The 19,414-nt window shown below is 43.3% G+C and overlaps 1 protein-coding gene across 1 annotated transcript in view; it reads right to left on the bottom strand.

The window, feature by feature from the left end:
• nr6a1a (nuclear receptor subfamily 6, group A, member 1a) overlaps nucleotides 1–19,414 on the bottom strand; it is a 118,930-nt gene that overhangs the window by 40,466 nt on the left and 59,050 nt on the right. The window contains exon 3 of the mRNA XM_086313194.1: nucleotides 10,891–10,914. Within this exon, the coding sequence (XP_086169320.1) occupies nucleotides 10,891–10,914 (24 nt within the window). The remainder of the gene's footprint in view (nucleotides 1–10,890; nucleotides 10,915–19,414) is intronic.

The raw sequence follows: 19,414 nt of genomic DNA, 5'->3' as shown, positions 1-19,414 counted from the left end.
GCCAAGTCAGCTGCTTATGTGCACTATGAAGATAAAACTGAAGCGATATACGACGTGAACGAGCAGCCACGGTTGCAAAGGCAACAATGCACAGGTTGGGCAGCAGCTGGATGAAGGAAAACTATCATCTTCAGCAACACTTCAATAAATGTGTTCACAGGATCACAGCGCTGTCATAATGGTGCTTCATTATCACAGTACACTTACTGTTACATGTCAGAGCTGTTGCCAGGTTACACACCTAACTCAGAGGAGGCAGTTACCTTGGCTACGGCTGCATAACAGCATAGCTAAAATCAAAGATCTTCCTGCTTTTGTCTGCGGCATTAGGACACAAAGTGTTGTCATCACACACTGTGCCATAAATACTTACTATAAAACGATGTGACATGTAATAGACTCACGCTTCAACTTACTACAGCTAAAGTCAGAGTATGTATATAAGATGTATGTGAGAAGATGGGAGGCCTGTTCTCTATCCTGGCCCTGGGCTGTTGGCTATGCTGTCACTGTATGAAATCCCTTTAACTTTAACTTCATGTCGGGTCAATGCAGTCAGCAGCCAGTGAATGTGTGGAAGCTTGCAGTGTAGGGTCAAAGGATGTCGATATCAGGCTTCCTCTCACAGCTCTGAGACCAGGGGAAACAATCAAATCATCAAACACTATGCATGGGTTATGCATGATTTTCACATGATGAAAAAGACAAGTTCTTAGTATCACAACTGCATGTTTCATGAGAGGCTAAAATGCTGTATGTTTGCATAACATTTTGAAAACAAATCAAAGTTCTGTTCCTAAACGCTGATGTGCTACAAAGTCAGCTGGAAAGAGCCGTTTTGTGGCTTGTTTGCTGGATTTCCCTGAACATTTGGGTAACAAAGGGCATTGCTCTGGTTGAGCTCCCTTCCCCCTCTCCACACTGTCACAAACCTCTCCACTCTTCAGACAAAGAGCTTCAAGAAAAACAGGCGGCACGGCTCTCGCTCTCCTGCAAACATACACACCATTTCCCAAAGCAATCGGCAGCATCCATCCATTCTAGCATTTGAGCTCTACACTGAAACACAGACGGGTAAACCCACAGCTCTTTATTTCTGACTGTTGTTAACACTTAGCTTTCATTCTTTTCCCTTCAGAGCTTTGAGGTGCTGATCTACGGACTGAAACCTGGAACGAGCCGCCTCCCCCTGCCAAAGGCCAGCACAGAAACCCTCACAAACTCCTCCTAAGAGCAAAGTTGTTCTCAATGATGAATGTTCAGAGGCCAAATAAAAGCCTTCTCTTGTGTTTTGGTAAATCCATGCGTCTTTTGGTCGCACATGAATGAGACCACATCAAGGGTGGGATTTTCACGAGTTACACACAATTTTATTTTGGACCCACACACCTAACACAAAAGGCTGAATAACAGCGCTTCGTCTCGATGTATTCAATAATAACGTTTAAAAACAGGTCACCTCAGGTTTACTGTTCTATAAGGACAGTGTCAGATTACAGCCAACGTTTCCTGATGTTCAGATCATCAACATCTGGGTTTCTAACACTACTAATACTGTATTATTGTACTGACAGACGAGCCGAACTGCTGATGGTTTGTTGGCTTTCTTATTAAATATGAATCAGTCTCAGTGTAACCTTCGGTCAGTCAGATCTCCATGTGATAACAAGGAGTTCATTTTCTATAGGAGGCTGAAAAACCTTGGAAGCCAGTGGAATAGACGCTTATATTCATGATTAATACCAGTGTGGGGGGTAATCACTGGGTGATGAGTGGATCCATGCGGCTGCTCTCTCGCTGGACGCTCCAAAGGCAGAAACGGTAAAACTGAGGTGACCTGGTCTCCAGATTTCACTGAGCGAGCCCAAAAACAGCCAATCACACAAGCCAGTCGTCATGAATTGAGTTATGTTTGCAATTTATTTTACATCCATTTCTAAATATTTCAGCCATATAAAAACAGGTCGAATCATCTGCTGGTCAGAGTGTAGTCCGGGGTTTGGACAGCGTGGGGCTCATCACATTCAATTTGAATAAAGCGCAGAATGCAGCTCGCAAAATACGAAACATGCTAATTTTATGTTGTTTGCATCGATCAGTGTATGTTGATGCTAATATAAACCATCTCATGGGATCTGTTTATGGAAGCAACGTGGGGAAGAAAATCAAGTCCCATAATGTAAAGCATTAAACAACAAAGCAGGGCCAGCCCCAGAGCTGCAACCAGTTCTCCCAGTTATGTTTGGGCTTCTGAAAACGACTGACGATGTATAAAAATAGCTGTCATTCATAAACGGGAATATTCTTGTTAACAGTGTGAATGAAAGCTGAAAGTCACATTTTAAATATTTGACTTCAAATCACAGGAAAATGACAGATGATGACGTCCAGACTATTCGCTTAAAGACCATCTTCAGGTCAGCTCTGCCTGCGATAAATGTTTAGCAGCCACTTTCTCTGGCTTATTTTACATTTCCACATAACATTAACTTGGGCCTTTCCCACTCTGAGTAACTCGGTGTTTTTCCAGTCGTTGCTCCAGGTTGCTGACATTCCTCGAGCTCTGGTTGCCACATCGCTGTGCGTCCATTCCTGTGCAGTCACCACGCTCTGCTTAGCTTTAGTTTGCTTCCTTGCATTAAAACGTCTAAACCACGGGTCAGTTTTTAGTAGTAAATGAAATATAAATTAAGTAAATTCATATAAAAACAAAGCAAATAATGAATCAAAAATGTGGCAAAAGAAACAATAAGACAATGAAAGAAAAAGCCAGCAGGTTGCGTAACATCTGCCTGCAGCCAGCAGGAAAACAAAGAATCCCAGTGTGATTTGAGCTCAGTATCTCACAGCCTTTCACACATCCATCTAACAGTAATATTACTGGCTGTAACACTAACACTCACTCTAACAAGTCCAAATGAGGCTGCATGTCAAACAACAGCGTAACCTTCAGTGCAGATCTTCTTCCTGCCCACCTGAAGATCGAGTGTTTTAATACTCTCCTCATCCGCTACCTCATCTGTGACCAGTTTCCCAGAATTCCTTTGATCCCGATTAAAATACCCCACTAACACTGGCCTGTGGTCTCTCTGTAGCTCTGCTTTAATAGAAATCTCTCTGTAGGACTGCTGGATGGATGCACCAGCAACTGCACAACAAGCTGTTGAACTGTCAGAGACAAAACCCTGATGTTGGCATTTAATGGTCTCAAACTCAGAGCTGCAATGTGCCCGTTACACACAGGAGGAGCCTTTAACGTTCAAGCAAGGTGAAGTGCAACACCTCTGTTTCACACACATATTCAGATATTCTTGCACCGGGAAGTCAAAGTAGGCGTTTCCATCATTATGCCAACCTGTCATTAAACACATGGAAGGTTAAAACATCAAAGTTCAATGTCTAACAGCTACTTTATACGAGAAGCTGTTCATTCATGTAATTCTACTTTCTGCTAAAAGTCAGCTTACTAGAACAAAGTAACCCAGAATTTCAAAAAGACGCAGTCATGTTGATGGAGGCTGATCTTAATCATTACCCAGGATGACTCATAAATATGAAGCTTCGTGGTTTCCTTTGGTGCCATCATTGTGTCGGCACGGCTGTCAGGTGGGACTGCAGATGTTAACATATTGACAGGACAGCTGCACGTGGCTAAAGACAGACGTGCAGAGGAACAGCGGACTGCATGTAACCCAGCAAGGCACTCAGCATTTCTGCAGACTGATTCAAGCTGCTTCATCTTTGACGTTTTAATTTTTTATATAATTAAAACAAAAGTACACCATGAAATGAAACTGCTTTCTGAACTGCCTGCCCTTTGAACAAGCCTGTTAACACGACATGTGACTCTTTATATTTATTAGCTTATATTTTGACAGAGTGCTGCATCCGTTTCTGTTCCTTCAGGTGACCTTAAGTGTTTGTCACGGGACACTTAGAGTTTCTGTAACATTTTTAACTCTGTAAAGTTTAAATTAAAAAAATCAAAGGCACTCACAGCGAGTGCTCACTCAGTCTTTTTATGTCACGTGAAACCAAAAACCTAATCACCAGTCTGCTCTTCCTTCATTTAGCTTTTGAAACAATGAATATTGACCAGTTTTCATGCTCAAGCTGTGGGAACAGTGGGCCAAGTCAGCATGACAAAAGGTCAAAGGTGAAATCATGGCTTCGTCACAAGCTTGAGGACAGGAGGAGGAGGAGGAGGAGGAGGAGGGACTCCCCCCCCATGCCCTGTTGATTTTTCCCAGAAGTGACAACACACCCCTGTTTGACTGACGCCCTCTCTCTCTCTGTTTTGATGAGTTGGCAATAATTTGATAGCAAAGTCATTAAAATGACATGTTAATCCTTCCCGGTGTGAAACTCAGCTGCTGTGTGTTCTGCTGTAAAGCACATGTGATATCACCATGCTGTGAGCAGTTATTACAGATTCTCTTCTTCTGATTTTGTTCTGCCATCATGTTTACATACATATACATCAGGAGTAACTAATGTGATCACTTGCCTTAAGACACAAGCAGTGACGATGCCAATGATGTTGAATGATGTTGTTTTACATTACAGCAGTAACCTTGGTAACCACACAGTCACTTGTTCCCGTTGTTAATACACTGTGGAATATTTTGAAGGACAGCGTTCATGCAAGCAGCTGCATGAAGTGTTCAATCCCAGCTTAGTGCCAAACTTTGGTTTCATGCTGCCTTTAAGCCCAGTGGGAAACAAAGCACACGTGTGTATCATTTCACCAAAGCACTGAAAGACGTTACCTCGTTAAAACAAAACATTCTGTCGCACCATCACATCATCGTCAGGCTATAGTGGTGATGGAGGTGCTGTACCACAATCCCCCAGCAGAGGGTGGTCACACACAGACCCAGAGCCCCTCTGAGCTCAGGAGACAAAGAGCCCGATAAGTCAGCAGCATGAGGTGACTTGTTCACTCACAGATATCAACAATCTGCAGAGCAGCGTGTGACCGCAGCCATCACAATGTATAGATGTGGGCCAGCAGCTTCGAGGGTGCTGAGGGCTGCTTCGCCTGCTGCTCGTCTCATCCACAGCCAAACAGCCAGCGCCACCTTTGATGTTTGCTTTCTCTTACCAGAAGCGCTTTCTTTTCCACTGGTGGACGACTGCTTTGGATCAAAGTACAGATATTTGTACGAGGCTGTCAAAAGCCCGTTTACATAATTCGTTTGCTTTGGAGACTGAAAATGATTTTCACAGTTCTCTGTAGCAGCTTTGTGAAAGTTTAGCAAAATAAAAATACTCACACAGCTCAAACCAATGCAGACAAGCCCAAACGTACAACCTACAGTCGGGGTTTCGAGTGGAGACCCCACCCCAGACTTCACTGTACAAAACAGCTGGGGGCACCCAACACCCGCTGTGCAACTCGAACGCAGACACGTGTCTGTCTGAATGCCACGAAGCGGCGAGCAGACGTAAACCTCACGCCTTTATTTTGAAGGAGGACGAGACAATAAGATGTCGGGTTCACAGGTGAGTCTGGCAGCAGGACGCCTGCTACGCCTTCTTCAAAAGCAGTGGTGCTGAAGCTCGGGTGGGACCGGGGTCTGTCACGTTACAGTGGGATCCCAACTCGTCTCCCTCTTCCCTCCATCTGTCACGCCCCAATCCTCACCCCCCACCTCTACACCCAATCTTTTGTCTGTTTTGGGGGTTTGGTAACTCACTTTGGTGATTTTTGGGGGGTATTTTTGGAGGAGGCGGGGGGCTAAACATATCTGCGAGGACGTAAGCGTGTTGGATGCTTTGAGAGCGTTTCTGGAATTCCCTCAAAGGCACATTTCAAAATGGCAGCCATTGCATGAACTCAGGGAGGAGTCTGGATGTGGACATCGAAGATTTAAAGACTGGCAACCTTCAGCTCTGAGGTCTGGGCGACATCTGGGCAGAATATTTGGACATCTCATGCTGATAGAGGTAAAAGCCCACAGTGGCGGCACTGGGAGGCCGTCCTCTACAGTGGCTAACAATAGGTCCCAACAGTTTCGCCTCTTTAGCCCTTCCCCTCCCGTATCCCTCATCCCTGCTTTGTCCACACCGAGCTCATCCCTTATTTCTCTCACCCCCCCATACTCTCCCACAGCCACCCCCTCTATCTCTTAACCCCCCCCAACCTCCCCCCACCCCCTTCTGTCCAGCCCTCCTCTTCTTGCTCCAGAACTGTCAGATGTCATTAGCTGCTTTCACGCTCATGGCCTGTAGGAATAACAGCCGTGAACCTCGCCGAACAGCGCCATTCTCCTGCTCCAGTTAGTTCTCCACTCAGCACACAGGATGTTGCACAAATACCAATGTTATTCACGTCGTGGCCCCTTCACTTACACAACATGCCCCAGCAAAAGGGCAGTTAGGCAGACGCAAATCTCAGCGGAGAAGGTCACGGCGCCGAGTGAAGATGCGCGCGTGTTGTATAACACGGTCACGCTCGCTCGCAATTATCAGCTCGTCCCACAGACTCACGGATCAACCCACGGCTTTGCTAAGATCTGCCTCACGTGGATCAAAAAACAGATCCACTTCTTATCTTCTTATGGAGCCACGGGCTTCAACGTTTTTTTAAATATATCATGCTCAGCTTATTCCCCATAAAGTTTCAGCTGCGGGGCAAGTTGTGCTTAGCATTAAAAGCCCACTGTGACCAATGAGCTGGAAAATGTGCAGAAGTTTTTATTGTGCATAGAAGCATTCTGCCATGGCATACATACATGTAACAGACGCTCCATGCAGACGGCTGATTTGCACGCTGAAGCGTCAGCAGACTTTCTTCAGGTTTGACGGTGCACACGTCCACTGATGGTCAGTAGAAACCGCAGAGGGGAAGAGCCAAACCAGACTAGCATCCCTCGGGCAGAACAAACCCAAACACCTGAAACTAATGTAACCCAACAGGGGTGGAGATTTTGTTTGTCACGGTAAGAATGTGCAAATTTTATCTACTCTGTAAAAACTGATTGATACGCTGGAACGTTACACACGAGTGCAAAGGAATAAGATAAGATAAGATAATAATAATAAGAATGTTTGCATGTTTAAGGCTACAGGAAAACATTCCTCGGGGGAGGGGCTGATCTGAAGCCTGGGCCGTGCAATTATCAGTTTGGCGAGTGAGCGCAGATAGATTAATACAAACACGAGGAGAGCGCAATTTCTCATCACTCCGTACCCGACAAGCCCAGCGTGGAAGGAAGGCTTAGAGGCTAATAATCAAAGCAGATTAGCCCATGCTCTGATAGATGCTACGCAAGCCTGCTAATCATCCGAGTGATAACCATGAATCATCCAATCACAGTCAGAAATAAGCAGTGTGTTTCAAATTAGGATTTTGATTGAATGATCGCTGTATCAGCAGCCATCAGAGTGGCTCTCTTTGACTTCCATTTGCCTTCTCCAGCCCACGTCGCAGTAATTCCTCAGAGTTAATACAGTATGTGTAAGTCGGTGCATATTAAGCGAGGCAGAGGAGGGTGGGCGGAAACACTGGAGCTACAGAGAACCGCTGTGACTGTGATCTCAGGCCTACCCGCCCTGTGATTTAGCCTCAAAATGACAGACTCGCCCCTCGTTGGGCTACTAGCGCAGAGCTAATGACATGCTGCATGCGCTAACATGACTATTAGCCCACTCTGAGCAGCAGGAACTGACAGGAGCACAATTCTGTCATTACTCCCCAAGGAGATCTCTAATCAGAAAGGCAGAGACACCAGGAGACGCCGGTCTCGCTGGATTCAGCGTGGAGACAAAGAGGCAACGGGCTGGCTGCGCCTCACCTCGGCCTTTAGGAGCCCTGCATGCAGCTCTCAGGGGACGTGATGGGAACTGGTACCGGCAGTAAACATTGCTGTTCTTGTGCTTTTTTTGGCAGACATGCTTTCTAAGAAATGGATAATGTAATTGAAAGGCTGGATTTGAGCTAGAACCATGATCTAATCTGAGAAACCTAACCAAAGCCAACCTGCAACTACAAACCAGTGGATGTTTCCTAAACAGCAGCAGTGTGGACACAGCGTGCTGGAAGTAGGTGCTGTTACTAGCAAACTACACACAAGTATAGCAGTGACCAACTCTAAAGTCCTTTAGACACTGGACACATGTCATCATCAGCATGCTTCTTAGTTCAGGGATATAATCAGCTGTTCATGAGCACATGGACGGCTGATCAGTACCAAGACTGTGCTCTTACATATGGAAAGCTGAACTCATCTACCCAACTAACCGAATATTCAGCTGCTTTGTGCTAATGCTGCTCCTCCAGATGCCAAAGTTAGCTCCACTTTGCTGCCTACTTGCACAGAAGAGGTCTGAAGTGACGCTTTTAATATTTAAATAGCTGTACCTGCAGCTCTGACACACCACACATTACATAATGTGCATAACCTTCTGTGGATTTACGATCACAGACGTCCCATGTTGTACGTGTCACCACTGAGTGCTGATGAATGTGAATCCTCTCATGCAAAGATGGTTTTAAAAGTCTGAGTTAGTTAAATGAAGTAATGGCCAAACCCACAGCATATGTGACCCACAGAGGATAGTAACCACTCAGGTAACTGAGCTTTGAGCAGGTCTATTTCCTGGTACTTTACACTATAGCTGTCAATAAACATCTGCATTTCACATAAAACTGTACTTGACATTATTACTACAATTGAATTTTGCTTTTTTATTTTATGTATTTTTAGACACAGCTTAATGGGAGTATGTATATGTATTTTACATTATGTGAGTTTTTATTGTCTTTGATTCATTTTCTATATGTATTTCTTTTTTATTTGTTTATTTTCTATGTACTGTATTTTCCGCGCTATAAGGTGAACTTGAAAGCCTTTAATTCTCTCACAAATCGACAGTGTACCTTATACATATGAGCTTGTGTACCTTATAATCCGGTGCGCCGTATGTATGAATTCTGGTTGTGCTCACTGAGCTGATTTTATGTGCTACACGGCGCTCAGAAATCTGTCCAAAACTATTTTGGTACGACTTTGCTAAGCTAGGAAGCCGCACCGCATGCTGGATAGTCGGAGCATTACGGCTGCTGTAGTCAGGAGTCTGGGTCCTAAACTCCGTCTCTTCAGGTCCTAAAGTCAAACAAACGCTGCAGCATCACTGAGAGTTACAAACTGTCTAAAGTCTTCCATCTTTAATAAAATGATCAGCGTTGCTGCTTTACCAGGTGTAACAATGAAGTTTAACATCCAGGCATCCATGAAAACAGATTTATTAAATTCAACGGAGTTAGAAGTTAGCAGGAAGTTAGCTCGCTAGCTCAACATTAATGAATCGATGGTACGGAAGTGGAGGAAGCAAGAAGAATGAGTTGAGCAGTGTTTGACTTATCTGACTGTTTGGTTTCACTTCATGCGCCTTTTAATCCAGGGTGCCTTATGTATGAACAGACCCGTTCATCGACAGCGCGCCTTATGGTCCGGAAAATACAGTACGTCCTCTTACGTCATCTCCAGCCTCCTCTTGTACCACACCAATCCATGAGCATGGACCTCCTCCCGGGCAGCTCCGTGTCTTGGTTAGGACCATCTATCACAGCAGGTTTCTCCTTCACTCTTGCTGCCATCCTTCTGCCATTCACCCCTGACACTGGTCTCCGCCCCCCACCCCACCTATGCTGGCCTTTGCTTTGGATCAGTTTGGACCTGATTGGTACAGTTGTGGCACCAATCAGCTGGACTCCATTCCGTTTATCTCTTTATAAACTGCTTAGTAGAAGCAGAAGAGTAGACGTTACAATTAGGCGATGAAAATGTGAAACAGGCCATCACGTTATCATTATTTAACATTTAAACAAAAACGAATCCTATTTTTATACAAAGCGCTATGCTAGTTTGCTTGCAGTTCAAATTCTTCATCTGCAGTTTTCCTTTATTCCCAAATCACTCCTTGTCATCCTCCTTTTCAAGGAGAACAAGTCAAATTTGTCCACATTGTTTTTCGACTAAGCTCCACATTTCCCACAGTCCCGTCTACGTCTTATTACAGTTTGCATGGCATATTCTCAAATGTTTATTTTGCACAGGCTATATAAGCGTGGCCGACTCTTTGATTAACTCCCATTTACAAAATGTTTTATTGTTTTTGTGGCTGCTCCATTCTTGGATGTAACGCTCGGTCAAAAGCTCAGACGTCTCTTCCTGTTCTGCATCAGCCAGCGTTTCTGTGCATGTCTCATAATGACCATTCAAATCGTAATTTTTAAACATGGCTGCTCTCCCATAACTGAGCACATTTACCTCTGATTTAAATAAACACATATTTAGAAATCCATGTGTTGTTAAAAACTCTACATTCTGCATCAGCCTCTCTTTTTGTAGTCCAACGTGACGTCGTTCAAAAACAGCAAACTCACATCTCTCATTAAGGAAATGTTCACTTCAAAATTAAATGTGATCTTTTCTCAAATAAATAACCAAAGAGAGAAAGTGACAGAGCTCTACACTGATCAGTGTTGGACATCTCAGCAAAGTGAGCCCCCATCAAGCATGGACCAGGTACCTGAGTCTGAGCTGAGTTAATGTCCAATAATACTAACAGAAGAGTGTGAGCCGGTGAATGTGTCACCGGGCAGACGTGATGCCAAAGGCTAGAAAAGAGTGTAACTGGACGACTTTATTGAAAATTATTATTTAAGGCAGCTACACGATCCAACACGATGTGTGCTGTATAAGGTGAATTAATGCCACGTATCAATACTAGTACCAGCATTAATGCTGGCTGTAGTAATAACACTGGCAGTAGGAGTGGAAAAACCAACCACAGTATTTCAGTCGTTTGATATTTGACGTGTTATCTTTACAGTAACTTTCAGTACAGCGTATCTGAATTCTCCCAAAATGTTCCACTTACCCAGGTTATTTTCCCCGACTGCATCTGTGGACACAGAAAACAAAACTCTTATCAATATGCATGATCAACAGATATAGACCGTCAGTGCATATTTAGGCAGTGAGACTGTCGGCTTTTTCAGCAGTAATGTTATGTCTAAGCAGGGACGCAGGCTGACGTGCTGAGACCTGCACAGGAGGAAGGAGCAGGTATGAATATTGAACCCAGTTCAGCAGTTCGCTGCTGTGCAGTTAAGTCACATATGTGCTTCAGTGCAGAGATGGAAATAATGATTTAAAGTTTGCCAGAAGTTTTTTTAAATTCTGGATTTTTGATCGATATTGTCTCTTTCCTTTAAAATGAAACTACTACAACAAAACAGACTCTTCATTTCTCTGCGAGCAAATGAAACACAATCAGTTAAACGCTGTAATGCCACGTTTAAGATCCCCTTAAACTATTATTCACATTCTTCAATAATCAACTGATGTGCAGCCCTGGCTCTGATACTGCTCAGTGTTCATTTCAACTTTTAAATACAATTTTATAATTTACAGCAACAGTCACCTAGGGCTGTGCGATATGACCAAAATCTCATATCCTGATATAAGACATCTATCGTCCGATAACCATATAAATCACAAGAATGTAACATTTTCTGTAAATTCTGTGAATCTCGGGCAGCTCGACTTGGTGAAGTGTTTCCAGCTGGGCGTCGCGTACCTGGAGTCGAGGGTTTTAACACAGCGGTCTCCAACCTTTTTTGCGCCACGGACCGGTTTATGCCCGAAAATATTTTCACGGACCGGCCTTTAAGGTGTCGCGGATAAATACAACAAAATAAAACTAGTACCGGTACCGAAAAAAAGAAGATTTATTCATAACACACGTGAAAGACCCAGGAAAACCGAGTAAACGATAAAAACGATAACAAAATAACCTGAAAACCGATAAAAACCCTGAAAACCAGACATTTCACACCTGAGCCTCAACTCTCGCGGCCCGGTACCAAACGACTCACGGACCGGTACCGGTCCGAGGCCCGGGGGTTGGGGACCGCTGTTTTAACGATGCATGAAACGATACATTTTTAGACATAAGTTGTAACGGCGCCGTTTTCTTTGCGAGCATTTCTTACACGGCGTGCTGCGGGGAAAAGCCTGTTCTAACGTTTGAGTCTAAGGTTTCTTTTTTAGCACCTGGCGGCTCTTTTTTAATTCTCATCCGTAAATACTCTGCCTCTTTCACGTGATTCAGTTTATTTTGAAAAGTCTCAACAGGATCTTGAACTTTATTGTGAAAGGTTTATGTGGAAACTAAACCAGCGGACACGCGATGGTTTTGCCGTCGTTGTTGCTAACCACAACGCATAAAAACAGGCGCGTCTCTGTCCGTAGTGTGGTTATATTAAAAAATAAGACAAAGAGAGAACTTTAAGAAATTAATAAAGTCACTATAGTGACATCAGAACCATGAAAAAATATTGCTGTAAACAGTTTATTTTGGGACACCACAAAACAAACGATAGCGTGAAATGAAACGACAGATGTTTTTATATCGACACCCGATATATATCGTTATATCGAGCAGCACTACAGTCACCTCACCCGCAACATTAGAGCAAAGACCCAACAATCAGACGCTCCTTAATGAGGAGCACTCGGGCACTGTGGGGAGGAAGAACTCCGTTTTAACAGGAAGAGCTCTCCTCAACAGAGAGGGGCAACCATCTGCTGCAACCGGTTAGGTGGAGACCAAAAATATACAGTATATCGTGAGTTCACCACTGCATGCAGCGCAGTCTCTGATGTCGCTCCACCAGAAATTAACTGCAAAATGACAGCAGTGTCCAAAAGTGTTTCTAGTTTTGCTGATGAGCTCATTATACACGCTACCTAGAACTTTCTAAACAGGAAGTATTGTGGGTGCTAAACAGCTGCAGGAGTTTTGAGTGATTCGTTTGTTTAGTGAAAGTAAACGACAACAGCATCGGGGTCACAGATGTGAAGGCTGGCTCGGGTTAGCTTCAGTTTCGTGGTCATCCACGTTTATATGCCGGCAGCAACCTCCTGGGCTAAAACTGTTGTGGCTTCTATGAACGTCCCAACTGTCCAACATAGGAAAATATAGCAACAATGTGTGTGTGAATCTGTGACACTGGTTAATAGATGTCTTCCAAACTGCACACAACCGCCTTGGTTGACTTATCAGATTTATCTAAAGGCTACACAACCCCTGTCCTCTTCATCAGCAGCTTAACAAAATTCTCCTGACATCTTCACACCAACTGCCAAAAGCAAGGCAGCCTTACGAGGCACAAACGGTGACATCACCCGAACAACAGCTAAACAAAATAGGCCACAGCTGTTTGCTTCTTTAGGCTACAAATTAGACTCAATATGTCACATGGCATCACATCACAGGCAGGACTGAGGAAATAAGCATCGAGTTGTATCCACCGGACCGACCCGCTGCCATTTCTTTCCGTTTGCTTTTCCACAAATGCACATTCAGAGCTCGTGCTAATTTGCACTAAATGAAGAATGAGCAAAGAAGGGGGTATTGGCGGGCGCTGGATGAATTATGGAGGGATTTAAATAATAAATGACGAGAGAGTCTTAAAAGAGGGGTGGGGGGCACTCAGGAAGATAGCGGGACACTTTGTAGAAGCCATACTCTCCAAAGAGATCTGGGGCGTATGAATAATACCTTACTGGGTCCATTATCGCGTATCAAAGCATCAAATGAATTATTCTGTGCATGCGGGCCCTCGGATGTGCATACAGCACTGCGATAGTTCCACTTCAACAAGAAAACAGAAGGAACGGGCCATTTTTCCATACGCACACATATGGGAGCAGCGATGGAGACACCTGGGACAAATCCGTTAGCTGTCAGTGTGGAGACATTAAAACAGAAAACAGTTCATAAAGCCTTTAATGATGCAGACACCGTATTTACACCACATGGTTGAGGAAACTCTATACATCATCCTCATATTCATCCGCTTAGAAAGAAAAACATCCAGCAGGGAACAGACGAGTCCCTCCAGAGACGAGAAACGGGAAAAAGGAGAAGGGTGGGGGATCGCGAGTGTTGTTTCTCAGACCTCTACTTAGTCTAAAAATACCGAAGCTGAGCTCGGTGGGAAGGTTTCCCCAAAAACCACCTCAATATTTTAGCACAAGTATGTGGGGGAGTACTCTTTTCTGAGGCTTCGGTTGAGGCCACACCAACATACGTAGTCTTCATAGTATCGGGTTACTTTGATCAAGTCAATTTGAACTTTCAATGAAGAGACACAGTGTGTCACACATGTGCAGCTCACAGCCAGAGTAGGGGGAGGACCCTAGACTGTTGCTGCAGCACACATTATACATACACACAGTATGTGAAGAAACAGCACAAACATGGATTTTGATGTGCAAAAATAGATTTTTTTAAAGCAAATGTTAAACAATCTTTGCAACTTAGTGTCAGAGGATCTTCACACAGAACTGAAACCCCACACTGTGACAGTGTTGCACCTCTCTCCTGACCTCCTCCACAGATACGACAATTTAAATAAAAGATTTCAACACTGGCTTTCATTAGGAATGGGAATTAAGTGGGAGTCCAATTCCCTACAATTGTTAGTCAACCTGTCTATTGAGCCTGCCTATCAGTTCTTGCAGCTGCGCTACAATCAGCTGATTTCAGTTGTGTGTTGCAGGAACAGCGTCACAGTCTACACCGCGTTCCTAATTATTATTGTGTTTAAGTGTCATACAGATGAAATAAGTTGTTTTTCAATTAAACCCATGGATGAAATTGTGTCTCGGGACTCTTTGTATCACTGAAAACAATCTCGGACACCTGTAGCATTAGTTTGCCAGGTGAGCCCAATTAAAGGACAAACTACTAAAGAAGGATGTTCCACATTATTAAGCAGGTCACCGTTTTCAAGCAATATAGGAATGAAAAATGATCTCTGCTGCTGAAAAGCATGAAATAGTTGAATGCCTTGGACATGTAATGAAAACCTCAGATATTTCACGAAAACTTAAGCGTGATCACCATAATGTAAGAGATTTGTGGCTGAGTCAGAGCACACACGGGTTCGTGCAGGTAAAGGCACAATGATGAAGGTTTCAGACAAATACATCCGATTAAGAGAGCAGCTGCTAAAAGGCCATCACAAAGCAGCAAACACATATGTGAAGCTGCTGCAAACATCAAGCTGTAGGATCCTCCAGAGACCTGCAGTTGTGCATAAACCACCTCTAACCAGAACTACAAGAAGACTCATTTTCAAACAGTGTTGTTCACTGATGAGTGCAGCGCAGCCCTGGATGGTCCAGATGGATGCAGTGGTGGATGGTTGGTGGACGGCCACCATGTCCCAACAAGGCGGCAACATCAGCAGTGAGGTGGTGGAGTCATGTTTGAGCCAGAATCACGGGGAGAGAGCTCGTTGGCCTCTTTAGGGTCCCTGAAGGTGTAAAAATGACCTCTGCAAGGTATGTGGAGTTTCTGACTGACCACTTTCTTCCATGGTAGAAAGAGAAGAACTGTGCCTTCTGCAACACAACAATCTTCATGCAAGACAATGCACCACCTCATGCTACAAGGAACACCTCTGCATCATTGGCTGCTATCGGCATAAAAGGAGAGGAACTCATGGTGTGGTCCCCATTCTTCCCTGACCTCAATCCTATTGGGAACCTTTGGAGCATCCTCAAGCAAACAAATAAGAGGGTGGGAGGCCGTTCACATCCAAACAGCAGCTCCGGGAGGCTATTCTGACATCCTGCAAAGACATTCAAGCAGAAACTTTCCAAAGACTCACAAGTTCCATGGATGCAAGAATTGTAAAAGGGGTCCTGTGTTAATATGCAAGTTGACCTGTTTAGATGTTTTTGATTTCAGTGAATATGTTCCCCTAATGCTGCAAATTTAACAAATGACCATTTTCAATTCTCTACAACCTATAAAACGTTTTGTAACTCTGTGTGTGTAATAATTTGGAACAGAGCGTTTTAAGTTTTTTATTTTTGACAAACATACTGTTTTCATTGGCAGCTTTGATGAGTAACATATGAATTATACTCTAATGGCTGATGACTGCAAAACTATGCCGACTGTCATTTGAATCGACTATTTAGGAAAATCTGAGAAAAATATCATTTGCATAATAATTTGGAACGCGGTGTAAAGCATGCACGTGCACGTTACTTTTATTTTTGTTACATAAAAAACAGAATCCAAGCATCCGAGACAATAAACTGCAATATGTTGCTAACACAACTTTGGCTCTTTGCAAGCACCTGCACAGAGAGCATGCTAACGCTAAGCTAAACAAGAACCCAGAGTGAACCCCGACCTCAGCCAGGCAGCCAGATCCTGAACTTCAACAGGTATGAAAACATCATGTGTTTCTACCTGTTCATGATTCTAAAGTAGAATCATGGAGTGATTGTAGCTCAGAGGCAGAGCAGGTCAGCTACGAAGTGGAAGGTTGGTGGGTCGATCGCAGGCTGCTCCAGTCTGCATGCCAAATATCCTTGGGCAAGGCACTAACCCATGTGTATGAATGTTAGATAGTTAAGCACTTAACAGCTCAGAAAAAGTGCTTGTGTGACTGTATAAAGTTGTCTAAAGCTTTGAGCGCTCAGAGTAGAACAGCGCTGTGGGGGTCGTTGTAAAGTCTGTGCTGGTTTTCAAGCTGTCGGCTTTATGTTCTATGAAGAGAAACATGACAGTAAAATAACGAGTGATATAATCAATTACTTTCTCTTGGAAGTAATTAAGTAGCATACTGCATTACTTTTAGGGAAAGTGTTCTATGTAACATGTGTAATTCTGACTTCTTTGAGTAATGACCTCAACATGAACAAAGCTTTGGCCATACAGCAGGCAATGAATTGACATGATACTTGGTGATGCTCATAGAAGAGCCAATGAGAATCGATAAGGAACCTAACTGATAAGGAAGTGATATCGATAATGGAATTGCTAAATTCTTATGAATTCTCAATCCTAGTTTTCATCCACCACTGATTTTTAAACGTTGTTATTTGAGTGTGTGTGAAGTCCTCTGACATCACACGTGACGCTGAATTGTTCACGTCAGACTTGAAGATGGTGAGTATCGTGCTCTTCTACTCTACCTGAGCCCTCAAAGCACTTTTTGAATGTTTCATGGGAAGCATCCAGCAGGCTAGGCATTAGAGGTGGGAATCACCATACATCCCACGATACGATATTATTGCAATTTTTTTAAATATTTTGCGATATTCAGATTCTGTACATAAAGGTAAACTTTATCAATATTCATTTTATCTAATATCAAAGTCTCACACTCAGTCTTTCTCTCAGTTCAGTTTTATTGTTGACAAACTGAACGGTTTGTATTACAGTCTAGTCCAACTTAACTGAATGCAACCATCTGGTACAATTACAGCTATTCTGAACTATGCAATTTATGGAAACTATGCAGCCCCTTCAGCAACTGAAGAATTTGAAAGTAAATTAAAACAAAATATAATTTTACATTAAATAAAAAAGTTTTAAACTTAATTAAAATAAAACGTGTCTTAAATTAAAATAAGTAAACTGTCATGTTTATTGCTGCCAAAAAACATGTTAAACACATTTGGACAGTGAAGGAATGTCAGGATTCTTGCTCAGAAAAAGGATCAACATGCTCTGAAGTCAGAGCACAAAAACCTTTTTTGTAACAAAATATCGATTTCTGCTGTCCCTGTATCGATACATTATTAGCAAACAAAATATCACGATGCTACACAGTATAGATTTTTCCCCACCCCTACTAGGCGTCCAGCAGCGTAACTAAGGAAGGACGATGAGCCACCTGATCCATTATATGCTTTATCATAAAGGAAAGTAGTCTAACGAGTCCAAACTGGGAGCTGGTTGCACAGCAGATGCAGTTGTTGTACTTGACTTGGCTAAATGTTGTAAAGGGGTTTTTCTTAGTTTTTCCTGTGGTCTTCCAGAGCTTTCAGTGCTGCACAGTTATCCGCTCCAAACCTCTTTTTAAAGAAGGTAGCAGATTTTGGATTTGTCTCTGCCTCTCTGAGGTTGATTTGGGTTTTAAGCTAAATAACAGCCTCCTTTAGTTGCCCCAACATCTCTTTGGACATCATATTGTCAGTGATGTCAGTGGCAACATAATGAACGTGAGTTGGATCATGGCATCAGCTCCAGATGTGTCATCTGCCCAAAGTGTCCTGGAATAATCAGGAGACAGGCCTCACTTGGCCACGTTGTCTAATTTTTGAGCCTCACGAAAACAGCTGTAATTCCTAAAATGTTGATGCTGAACTTTTGTTTTAAAACTTATTTTGTTTTAAAATTCTTTGTTTTAAAACCTACTGGGGTTGTACACAGAGGAACATTTTTTAAAATATATGTTTTTGCCCAACAAATCTTAGACTTAACTGTAAAAACTTGATCATTCAGTTCCTGTGAGATTTCAGTTTGGATCAAATATTTCAATCATACAAAAGATTTGTTTCCAGGGGAATCAGAAGTTATCCATCGTTCACAGCCACTAATAAGCTGAAGGATCACCACCAGCGAGCGCTAAAAGCTGAAAGAATGAACAATAAAAGGATTTAATCAATTATTATTCTGCACTTTGCAAACTCAGAACGCCACAATTTTGATGTCAAAGACAAAGTAGACCAACTGTGCTGGAAGTATGTACACGTGCATGTTCAGACACCTCCTGCAGCTCTGTGCTGTTTGTGTTTGGTCTGAGGCTGCAACAGTATCTGAGGCCCGGGCTGATATCACTCCTAAGGCAGGCTCCTTCAGGCAGCGTTTCACTCTGCAGCCCCTGAGGAGCAAAGGAGTGCGTCTGGGAGGAAGGAACTTATTTTGGTGACTCTGGGCATGTCCTGACACCAAACTCCCAGACGCCGCAGTGCTCAAAGTGAAGGTCAAAGAGTTGAGGTCATACCAAGGCAGCCTGATCAAAGTTCAGTAGGATCTCTGGAAACATAAGCCCTCAGTCAGTCCTTTGTAAACAAATAAATAAATAAACAGAGTTGATTGAGAGGAAAATATCCCCTATTCACAAGCCAATACCCACTCATTTATATACACTATAATCCACAGTCCACACACTCTGACACATTCATCCAGGCCATCGAGGCACCTTGTTATTTTAGTATCTGAGACAGTTATGAATGACAGAGCCCAAATGAGGCGAGATTTTTTTCCATTTAGCAGGAGTTTGGGAGTGTTTCATCTTATTGCTCAAATGACAGCTTTTAATGGCGCAGCATTCATAACCCGTGCCTCTTATCATGGCTGCCTCCAACACTTGATGGAATTTGCCATCACACAATGGTTGGAAAATACACTTCAAAGGCAAGATGCATCTAATCTCCTCCACTCTGCACATTGCAAATTTGCTGTGATAATAAGATCCTGCTTTCCCAAGCATTCTTAGGGATCTGAACCAAGCATGAGAATTTCATCCCCCCCCCCACCCTCTGTTTCTTTCTATCTTGCTCACTCCCTATGTGGCAGCGTA

This window comes from Aulonocara sp. 'chitande type north' Nkhata Bay, linkage group LG12 (assembly GCF_057382095.1).
Source record: "Aulonocara sp. 'chitande type north' Nkhata Bay isolate Kocher_YH1m ecotype deep benthic linkage group LG12, A_spYH_male_GT1.1, whole genome shotgun sequence".
Lineage (NCBI taxonomy): Eukaryota > Metazoa > Chordata > Actinopteri > Cichliformes > Cichlidae > Aulonocara > Aulonocara sp. 'chitande type north' Nkhata Bay.
This window is presented reverse-complemented; position numbering and strand designations above follow the sequence as displayed.